Source organism: Anastrepha ludens, chromosome 3 (assembly GCF_028408465.1).
Source record: "Anastrepha ludens isolate Willacy chromosome 3, idAnaLude1.1, whole genome shotgun sequence".
Taxonomy (NCBI): Eukaryota; Metazoa; Arthropoda; class Insecta; order Diptera; family Tephritidae; genus Anastrepha; species Anastrepha ludens.
In genome coordinates, this window is record NC_071499.1 from 36,228,847 (window position 1) to 36,240,633 (window position 11,787).

The window sequence follows — 11,787 nt, forward strand, 5'->3', positions numbered from 1 at the left end:
GTCTTACTTCAAGAAAGAAGGACAGGAGTGTTCTTTGGGTAAAAGCTTACTCAGTCTGGCCGTATCTTTGGTTGATTCTATGGAACTACAGAAATCTTTCCACGCTTCTGTCTGTATCACCATATTGGAAATTTATAAAGAAGGCAATCTACTCTCAACAGAATAAAAAGAAAAAATATAAGAAAATAAAATAAAAGAAAAATCTTTCAAGTATCTTATTTGATAAATTAAAATTTATTTAAATAACAGTAAATTTGTAATCTTAGAGGAGTAGAAATTAAGTATAAACGTAATATATCGTAGTTTCAGCAATTGAAATTATATTTACTTAACTACAAACGTACATATCTTTGTATGTATGCCTGCATGTTTAGAGCTTAAGAAGTAAATGTATTTGTGTCTAAAATAACTGCATGAGATACAAGAGCATATAGCACCTCGAAAAAAAAATGCTTAAGGAAACACCAATCCGCACAGTAGAATGACTACAAAGAAAAACATATAAAGTGGACGGAATTTTTTCGTTAATTGGTAGCAAAATTTTAAGTAAATAAAATTTGTGTTCAAAGGCGAGTATTTTTGGATTTGTATATTTAGCACATTTTTAATGAATTTATCTATCATTGATTGTGTTTATGAAAGTAAGCACGCAAAATAATGAAAAATTTATGATATAGGTACAAGAAATATAAACATACAATTTTTGATATACCAAAAAGGTTTTAAAAAATTTGTGTAAAATTTATTAATGTGAAAAACTTCGTTTAATCATATTTTTGTATAGTTTTTTAACAACTACGCTCACTTCCTGCCACAACACAACACTTTTAGCAGCTTTCCTGTTTATGAATATTTCTCCATATTCATATTTCTACCACTACGGTATGGAACTCGTACGCACAGGCGGATGTGGCAGCACTAAAGCATCCATACGCTGCAAGTGCTTCTTACTTGATTCTACAACAATTTGTGATGGCGCCGCTGCAGTGACGGCAATTGTCAGTAAGTTAGTTGAAGGCTGTAATGCCGGCGTACGCACACCGAAGAGTTTCTCTCGGAAACTGGGCCGATGCCCCAGCCGTTGTTGCTTAGCGGCTTTCTCATTCTCTTTGCGCTTTGCCTCTTCGATTTGCTTCTTTTTCTTTATGAGTTTTGCCTTTCTCGCCAATTCAATTTTGTTGCGTTCCATAACTTCTTCTAAATGCTTTTCCTGTAATGAAAGGAAAAAATATTAGGACTATTAGTATCAGTCAGGTGCTTCTAAACAATTAATGTAATTACAACCTATGGATACTCACAAACAATACTTGACGTTGTTTGTCGCGCTTCGCCAACAACACCACCCATCCAGCATAAGATATCATAATTAACGCCGGGACTAGGATGCCAGCCAGGCCACGTGCATCCTTCAGCCACGAATTGTAGAGAGCAATGAAAATGACCAAAAACGCAACAATCAGCGCTATCAGGCGTCCATTGGCTTTGCGCTCCTCCTGCGAACATAAATAATAATTGGTATGTATGTAGTAGTGAAGTGTAATTTAATTAGCAAATTAGAAACTTAAATTGTAGTGACACAGTAGTCAGTTCATATTTTGTAATTAAATGGCAATCAATAGTGAATAGTGCACTTTCACCTGAAGGTCATGAGTTTGAGTTTTTTGTGAGCAGATATCTTTCTATTTTCAACTATAAATATTCGAGTTCACATCATAAATTGGACTCGCAGATAAATATTTGTTGTAAATGTTTGTGCACTAAAGTAAGGGTAGTCTCATAAGATTGTAAAGGGTGGTTAAATTTCAAAGGCCGATATTGAACGTGAACCACACCTAAACGTCAAGTTTTTTCTACATTTCATTTGAAATTTTTCAATTTCAGACTAACTCAATTTGATCTATGGAAAGATACACAATCGAGCAACGCGTTAAAGTTATTCAGGCTTATTATGAAAACGGGCGTTCAAATCAAAATGCATATCGGGCACTTCGTGATTTTTTCGGTCAATTTAATCGTCCAAATGTGCGTACAATCGGAAAAATTGTGCAAAAGTTTGAGCAAAGTGGGTCTGTAGGAGATGTAAAAACTCCAGTGCATGCTCGTACAGCTCGTACTGCAGAAAATCTTGCTGCTGTTCGCGATAGTGTGGTTGAAGAGCCGTCCACCTCAACTCGTCGTCGTGCCCAACAATTGCACCTCTCACGCTCGTCGTTGATAAATACTATGTATAAAGACTTGCATTTACTTGCTTACAAGGTGCAATTGACTCAAGAACTAAGCCTCTTGACTATTTCAAGCGTCTTCAATGGCCAGAATGGTGGCAGGAAATGTTCACTGTTGCAATGACCAATTTTCGAAGAAAATGATTTTCAGCGATGAGGCACATTTTCACCTCAGTGGATTCGTCAATAAGCAGAATTGCCGCATTTGGGCGAATAATAATCCAAGAGTGATTGCCGAAAAACCAATGCACCCACAAAGTGTGACTGTTTGCTGCGGTTAATGGGCCGGTGACATCATTCTACTATTCACGGCCGTATTTTTTTCAAAAAGAGGCAGGTCAGGAAGTTACTGTGAATAGTGTTCGCTATCGTGAGATGATAACGAACTTTTTATGACCCGAATTGGAAGATATGGATGCGGACGATATGTGGTTTCAACAGGACGGTGCCACTTGTCACACAGCTAACGAAACAATGTCAATTAGCCGCCAAGAGCATGTGATTTGACACAGTTGGACTTCTTTCTTTGGGGTTATTTGAAAGAAAAGGTGTACGTCGATAAGGCAGCAACAATTCAAGAGCTAAAGGATGAGATAATTCGGCACATTAACGGCGTAGAACCTCCATTATGCCTCAGCGTCATCGAAAATTTGGACCATCGGATGGAGGTGTACCGCCGAGACCATCTGGCCGATATTTTGTTCCATACGTAATTGAGCCATACCAATATTATCTTAATAAATCAGAAGTGACAATCATTTCCTAAAAAAGATGTATTTATTCAAAATCAACACCGGTTCTTGGAACTTAACCACCTTTTACATCTTACTTATGATTTTGTAATGAATAAAAAAGTTCTAAGGAAGAGTCCGTTTATGTTTCTTGGATGTTATCCAATAGTTCCAATAGTTGACATATTCCACTAATGAAGTTTCTTTAGACCCCTAAAATATAAAGAAATAAAATTGTATGAATTTGTGTTTAATTTCTACATCCTCCTACATTCCTACTACTTTCCCGCTGAATACCACATGCGGTCATTGCTTTCCTACTATTCATACGTATGTATGTATGTATGTACATAAACAAGTATGCACATAGAATAACATTTTAAAAATGTATTAAAATGTGACTAACCACCCACATAAGTTGCACACGATTCCTATTTTGTGCACCACACTTTCATAAGATTATTCACAAATTATGTAGTTTAATTGGAGCTGGCAAAAATGTTTAGTTGCTAATACCCAAACAAGATTATGAATATGTTTTTCATTCCGTTTTTCCAGGTACTATTTGTGAGTCATGCTGAATACTTTCAACTTTACTCATCATTCAACATTGAACTCTTTAGATTTCATACCATAATTTATGGATGATACATACATACAAAACATACATGTAATACACACCGTCATTGATCAACTAATAGAATGCAAGCTTGGATACAAAATTATAAATTTTATAAAAAAAAATTTTTGCACAAGCAATAATTTCTCAAACATATTTAAATTTGAAAACAGCATTGCTCAAGTGTCCCCTCTTTCAGTGGTACCTCTTTTGATTTTTCTCCTTCTTGATTGGCGCGATTACCAGTTAAGTGATTTTGGCCGAACTTAACTAAGCGCGCCAATCATTTCTTTCTCGTGCGAACCGGTGCCGGTTGGACACACCAAGTGAAGCCAACTCCTTCTCCACCTGATATTTTCACCGCAGAGGAGGCCTTCCTCTTGATTGTTTTTAATAAATTTAAAGTAATAAAAGAACACAAATTCTTTAAACATATTACCCACGCAGATGACCTTTATACATTCTGTCAAAAAAGTACCGGGAATTGTTCAATAGAGCGCAAAATAATTGTTTAATCATCAAAATTTATTTTGTCGCCTTAGAAATAGGCTCCATTGAAGCTCCATATACTAATGATTAGTCCAGTCATCAAAGCACCTTTTAAACGCGTTTGAAGAGATCTTCTTCAGCTGCTTCAGCGAATTCTTCTTGATGACCTCTATCGACTCAAAACGGCACCCGCGGAGTGGCAATTTAAGTTTTGGGAAAAGGAAAAAGTCAGAGGAGGCTAAATCCAAAAAAGTGTTCACAATATGAGCCTTGCGAAACGATGCGTTATCATGGTGCAAGATCCATGAGTTTTCTTTCCACAAATTGGGCCGTTTCCTACGTACATTCTCTCTCAAATGTCGCATAACTTCCAAATAATATTCTTTATTTGCTGTAGAACCATTTGGAACGAATACCGAGAGCACAACTCCATGATAATCAAAGAAAACGAGTAGCATGACTTTCACTTTTAACCGACTTTGACGTGGGTTCTTGGGTTTCGACTCATTCGGCCATTTAGCCGCCTGTTGACTGTTGACTGGTTTGCATGTCAAACTCATATATCCATGTCTCATCACCTGCTATGATGCGCTGGATAAACGTTGGGTGCGAATTCACTTGTCACTTGCTCAAGCATGTCTTTAGCCACCTTCTTCCGATGAATTTTTTGAAAGAAATTCAACTCCCTTGGAACGAGTCGAGCAGCCACGCCACAAATAGGAGGAGCTCGGCCAAAAACCTATCAGACGTTTACGTGTCAATTATTTAGAGCCACGCAATTTTTTTCTAAATGGACTAGAACTCTAGCGCAGCATATTGCAAATTTTTATGATTCACTTCGACTATCATAAAACATTGATTTATTATCTACATAAATTCGATTTTCTAATTATAAAGTGATGCGCTCATACCAAATATTTTCAGTACAAAAACAAAAAAAGCAGTAGTGGCTGGAAAAATTTATTGAATAATAAATCAATTGAGTTTTCAATGTCTTACGGCATGGATTTTCATCAATTTTGACAGGTCCATCAATTTGCAATCCTTCGGTCAGTGAGTGGAATGTGTTTGTTTACTGAATAAGATGTAATGTGCGTGCAAAATTAAAAATTGTATACTTATAATATACATATAAATATTGCACATATGCATGGGTGATTAATTTAGAGGTATTGGAATTTATGAGGAAACAATGAAAATTAAAATTTATTAGACAATCTTTATTATTTTTGAGTAAAATCACTCAAGACATTTACTTTTTAAAGATAATCCCTTTCAAATGGTGGCCGCAACTACGCCGTAATTCGGTCATTCGTAAATACCAATTTTGAATGACGCGCTGGAGGACTTCGGTCGAAATCTCGTGAATAACTTTAGTAATGTTGGCTTCCAACGAATGCCTCAATCAAAGCTGGTTCAACCAGAACGTATTTTGACTATACATCCCTCCACAAATAAAAGCTCAAGGTGGCCAATCCATTGGTCCAAGGCGAGAGATAAATTGTTCACCGAAACGACGAAGCAGTAATTCAATTGTTTCACGTATGGCAAGTACAGTAGGTTCTGTTTTTATGCGGCTTTTTTTTATGCGGTTTTGAAATAGTGCGGTTTTTTTTTAAATTACAAAATGCATGTCGACCTATCGGGAATTGTACATATAAACAAGATTCTAAACCAGGTAAGCAAAAACTCATCACAGATTACATCAGAAATGCTAACCCTACAAGTATGGAACCGCCTGCATAACTATCTAGATCAGACGTGTACATTTCCTCAAGTGACGAAAGTGATTTTACGCCAAATCCTAAACGAACGCGCAATATGTGGGTATTGTCTGATTCTATTTCGGACTTAAATTTATTTTTCGATTCTGACGTTTCTTAAATAAAGATATAATTTTCAAAAATATAATATTTTGTTTATGCGATTTTATTTAATTATTTCAGATTCATGCGGTCTATGGAATGTATCTATAGTTATAATATGGGACTAGTGCCCTTTTTTATGCGATTTTATTACATTATTTCAGATTTATGCGGTTTCAGCACTATAGAACTAGTAGCTTTTTTATGCTGTTCTTTTTTTATGCTGTTTCTTGCGGAACGTATCTACCGCATAAAAACAGAATCTACTGTAGTGCCATCTTGTTGGAACCAAATAATGTAGAGCTCACGGGGTTTAATTTTCGGCATCAAAAAGTCGTTTATCGTGGCGGGATAGCGTTCGCCATTCACTGTTACATTGGCGTTAGCCTTGTCTTTGAAGAACTATGAGCCGATGATTCCTCCAGCCCATTGGCTTCACCAAACGATTATTTTCAATGGATGTAATGGCTGTTCTTGCATGGCATGGGGTTGGGGTTATTGATGTAGCGCGATGAACACTTTTCACAGAGAGTCGATTTTCGTAATACAATTGTGCGATTTGTAAACGTTGTTGAGGCGTAAGTCATTCCATGATGAAATGTCAATGAATACTGAAAAAACTAAGTGTTTAGTTTGACAGTAGCCACACGTGATCGCCTATTGAAAAAAGTATATCCAATCTGTTCACCCTTTACTTTCGCTTACATGCACATGCATAGATATATTTGTACTAGGATGAATGAAATTTCTTTGAATTTGACAAAGTTTTTTGATAACAAGAATAGACTTGTAAATTAATCACCCTATCGGAAAATTTATAATTTTTGCATGTTGCGTTGTACATCAGTCAGGTTTGACACTTGTGAATTAGACAACTGCAATAAGCAAAATGACAAGCAATGGAGCGCGTAAAGGTGAAAATAAAGATTTCTACCACTCAATTTTTTTTGTTTAGTAAAAGAGTTATACAAAAAAAACCTTGGATGATTAATTTTGCGCCACTTTCCACCTGCTTATTCGTAAATCGTGAGATTTTTTTACTGACGTTACTAGGCGTGTTCTTACATACTATGGGTAGTTTTAAGTCGATTACTCTTTCCCTAAACTCACCTTCAACAGGCCCTTCAATACTAACATCCCTTCAAGAAAAGAGTGGCAAACTCAAATCAAGAAGATCAAAGGTTGCTCAGGAATGCCTGATAGCTCTAAATGATATTAGCACCATCTTCAGTGGCAGTCTAATATGAGTACTGGGACTTAGAGATATTGAAGGAAATTGCAAGGCTGTTGAGCCAGCCAGGTACTAATCTTCCACTACTTCAAAACAGAGGCAATATTGGAATTCCTATGGCGATTTGCAACTTAAGCATAACAAAAAATATTCTTCAAGAGGCCAATAGAGCATGGAGAGAAGAAAATACTGGTTCACAGCCAGGATAGTTTGGTCGCGAATAGATAGGAAAAGGTCAGACGATTTGCGGGACCTCTCAAGAGAGAACATCTCGGAGGCCGTGGATTGTGTCCCCGGTCATTGGCTGTTAGGTAGGCTAGGCTGTTCTAGGCTAGGAGTATTTTCTCATGAATACTGCAGAAGTTGTAGGGAAGAGGAAGAGAAATAAGCAGTTAGGTTAGGTTGGAATGGTTACCCAAGAAATGGGCACACTTGAACGAAGATAAACGGATTCGTCCTTTGTGATACCATTATGAAGGAGCTAAGGTGAAAGAGGAAACCGAAGGAGAGGGCGGGGAGAGGTGGTGGTGCTATGGTTAGGAGGATGGGTTTAGAGTGTGTGGATTATGAACGATAACTGTGCTGCGCTTGCGTTAGATTTTTAATGTCAACGCTAGCTATATCAACAGACATAGCAAAGAAGTAAGAGCCAAGATGCCTGTGAGCAGCCAAGAACTGCGGCTACCTCTACCTGGAATACACTGCAGTGGCCAGGTAACCTGAATTTGAGTCTGAAAGGGAGCTCCTCGCAAAAAACTCCTCCGCCAACCTTCCCTTCCAACTTCGATCCATCCGTGAACAAGTTCACCAGGCCCTGTTCCGAAGTGTAACCACCCGTCCACTCTTCCCTTGATGAAATATGAGTGGAGAAAGTTCCGGTTGGACTAAGTGAGGGTATACATTGATCTGCTGACAGGGGGATGAACTCAAAGGTTCTAAGAATGCTTGAGTGCCCATAAGTGAGATTGATCCTATAGCCCTCGAACCCCTCAGTTTGATTACGGTACGCAGCAATTGTCTGCGATGTCTACGGGTACCACATTTAACATTGCGTTGACCACCAGAACAGGAGTCGTTCGAAGTGCCCCACTGATTCCAATGAGTGTCGACTTCAAAACTCTTTATGTCTCAACTAACACTGTGATGGTAAATACTGAAATGTTTAATTGAATTCAATTCTCATATGATGATTTTTTATGACGTTCAACGTGAATTTATAATTAAACAATAAGAATCAACCAACAACTTTTGACGATGAGCCACGGCTGTATTTTACTAGCTCTCCGAATACAATCGTAGTCGCGCTTCGATAAACAGTAGATACGAATTTGTGAAGATCGTCTAAGCAGTAGTGGTGCCAGAAAAAAAATCCTGGACGTACCCTAAGCTAGAGGCTTACCTGCGCACTAGTTCGATTTGCGTACATGCAAGATTGCATGAACATTTGACCTTCAAAAAGATTTCTATGCGCTGGATAGTTGTAGATTGGTAATCGCTCAACAAAGGCCCATACCGATTGCAACAGAGATATATTGACCAAATTTTATCTTGGTGCATCAAAAGACGCCTCTAAGATGCTGACAGGCGACAATTTGTGGATCAATGCATATGAGTGCGAAACGAGACAATAATCGACTTTATAGTCTGACCTTTTAAGCTCGTCCAAATCCAAAAAAGTTGTTCACGCACGAAAGATTTTCAAGCAAAAGATCGCTTGTTTTTTTCGGAATAATGGAGTTTGTCTCGTGCGTTTGGTATAACACCATTTGTTAGCCAGAAATGGAAGAAAAATACGAACGTCCTATTACGAGAGTGATAGGTCTTGATAGGTCTTACAAATCAAACTCAAACAAACGAGTATTTGTGCACTGAAAATATCGAATTGATATATGATCCGCAGATCAAAAGCAAAATAAAAGCGAAAAGTTTTTGGACGCCTAAATAAGTGTTAGATGCGCTCAAACCACATTTTTTGGCATGAAATACATTCAGGAGTACAAGCGTACTGCTAAATTGAAGGGTTTCAGACATCACATGCGCCGCTACGGTGCTTGTCGTCGATTACGGATTTTCATTCCCTTTGTATTAGGGTTGCTATTTATATTTCTGGCCTAATAATGGAAAAATCGAGGTTGAAAACGAGTATCTTTTTTAATGTTTCTCTTGATGATCAATATATTTTTACATTCTTTTAAACCAATTTTTGAAGCATTTCGTCCGATTGCGTTTTCAGAGCGTTTCCTGGGAGTTTTTTAAATTATTTATTTCTTTTATTATTTTTTTTAACCCAAGGTGGTCTGCAACATCTTATTAATGCTTGTCATCCAAATACCCAAGGAAGCCTCAATGTCATGGCATGTGAATACAAACACTGAACCAAAATTCAGCGGTAAGTGAACACCTAACACGAGGGAATTCATAGTACCACTAGTTTTTTATGGCGATAGAGGTTTCTGCTTGCTCGCGGTATGCAGATCTTAGTTCAACGAAGCATTGTTAACGAAGTTAAACTGCGTCGAAAATTGTGAAAAATAGTCGCACGAAAAAGTTCACGGTTGAATTCTCTGAGTAAGTTTAAGGTAAAATATAACAAATTTTCCAATGAAGACATCAGATGGGGCCTGAAGGTAGGATAAGTGCAGAAGACCAAAAATATAAGAAGCAACTCTCGTATTATACAGAAGTATTCGTAGGTTAGCCGCCGTAGCCGAATAGGTTGGTGTGTGACTGCCATTCGACAATGCGTAGATTCGAATTTGCGTGCATGAAATAGCAAGTTTTTTCTAATAGCGTTCCCCCATCGGCAGGCAATGGTAAACCTCCGAGTGTATTTCTGCCATGCCAAAAGCTCCTCATAAAAACCATTAGCGTTCGGAGGCGGCTTAAAACTGTAGGTCAAGATGCACGCCACAAATACGAGAAGGAGCTCGGTCAAACACCTAACAAAAGTGTAAGCGCCAATTATATATTTTTATTTTTTTGTATTTGAGGTTTAGGTTAGGTTGAGTGGCTGTCAACCGACACACTTTCGCCTGAATAGCCCCAGTGTCATACCACTGGAGCTCCTTTACACTCCTGAGTCTTCTATGACCCACCTGTGGATTTAATAAATTATGTTAATTTTGGACGCCCTATTTGGGCGACCTCTTCAGTGCTGTCGAGGAAGGCGAATCTGGGCGTATTCGTCAGAAAATCTTTAACTAATTTCACTTTGAATTTCAAAACTGAGCGCGCAACAACAAATGGCGTCAACATTTTAATTCAGCGTTTATTTGTTTTTTTGCTTTTTTGGCTAAGAGATCATTATTTTCTATAAACTGCTTTGCTTTATTCAAAGGAGATGGTCACGCTATGCTATTTATCTAAAAACTTACACGATTTTTGTTTTCGAGCAATTCTTTTAGATTTTCCTCGACGATCTCCTCATCCGTCATCGACTCCAGACTCTTTTTGCCATGCGTGCTGCTTGGAACGCTTGTCGTTGAGATCGTTTCACTTTTCAGCGTCGCTCTAGAATCCACCTTCTGCAGCGTTCTATTCAAACTATTACCTTTCACTGTGTCATTGGACTCCCGCCTCGGTAAGGTACCCGAGAGTGATTTCAAGTCGTTTTTAGATTCACCACTACGTATAGTCGATTTTGAATCTGATTTTATCAAAATTTTGTGATCACTTTTTAAGGAGGTTTTTGATTCGGCTTTCGAAAGTGTCGAATGTGTGCTAGGTGTGAGTTTTGCGTCACTTTTTCGTTTATGCTTTGTGTCATTTTTGATTTGTATGACGAAATCATTTTTTGTATCATTAACGGTTAAAATGTTTGAAATGTGTTTAGATTCACTTTTGTTACCGCTCTCTTTCAACTGTGTTGCTAAATTTTTTGGCACATTTTTATGCGAATTATGTGTAGGCACAATAATGGTAGGAGGGGTATTTTTGAAACGCACTCGATCATGTTTAAAATTGTCAGTTATTTCGAATCGTACATCATTTGGCGCGTTATTATATGGTTTCACTTGATTTGTGTGATTTTTTTCATTCTTCACTTCGAATCCAATATGAGCAGACATATTCTTCCAAATTACAAAAACAAACAAAAAATTATGTATAAAAATAAAATATAAGATACAAAAGTCAGACACTGCAAGATTAAATTTTAAAATTTTCGATTAAACTCTGTATACCGAGAAATGTGAATCGTGCGCGCCGCTTTCTGAATTACAACTAAAATCGTTCAAGACTTTCGTGCTAAAAATGCTGGCGTGCCGTTTTCCCGACATTTTCCACACTTTCACGATAACTTCGCTACACTTTATGTGTTTTCGATTATCTTTTCTTGTTTTTTTTTTTTTTTTTTTTTTTTTTTGCTTTGTTTGTTCTTCATTTAACACTTGTGCGAATTGCGAGTACTCACCCATACCATTTACACACCTACAATACAGGAAAGTTTTACTATAAAATCCAAAAGAAAATGCCAAAAATCAAAGTGAAAAAAGTACAAGCAAAGAGTGCAGATATACTTTAAGAAAATATCAAAAGTATTCGAAAATACACCGCGCTATGCCATGGAGTCCATGAAATCTGCTTGTTTGTTTACTTTATCATAAATTAGCCAGGGAGAGGAATCGGCTGC

The 11,787-nt window shown here is 37.5% G+C and overlaps 1 protein-coding gene across 1 annotated transcript; it reads right to left on the bottom strand.

Moving 5' to 3' along the window:
• Positions 1-260: 260 nt before the first annotated feature.
• Positions 261-11,355, bottom strand: LOC128856357 (uncharacterized). Its single transcript, XM_054091656.1, has 3 exons — positions 10,532-11,355; positions 1,299-1,493; positions 261-1,210 (listed from the first exon to the last, which is right to left on the bottom strand). Exons 1-3 carry the CDS (start codon positions 11,222-11,224, stop codon positions 878-880), a joined length of 1,221 nt encoding a protein of 406 aa, XP_053947631.1. The 5' UTR covers positions 11,225-11,355; the 3' UTR covers positions 261-877.
• Positions 11,356-11,787: the final 432 nt, after the last annotated feature.

Excerpts from the sequence above, each read along its gene's own strand:
- LOC128856357 (XM_054091656.1), bottom strand. The coding sequence starts at position 11,224 with ATGTCTGCTCATATTGGATTCGAAGTGAAGAATGAAAAAAATCACACA. Across the intron at positions 1,494-10,531 it reads TGCTCGAAAACAAAAATCGT|GAGGAGCGCAAAGCCAATGG; the intron begins GTAAGTTTTTAG and ends TTATGTTCGCAG. Across the intron at positions 1,211-1,298 it reads AACAACGTCAAGTATTGTTT|GAAAAGCATTTAGAAGAAGT; the intron begins GTGAGTATCCAT and ends CTTTCATTACAG.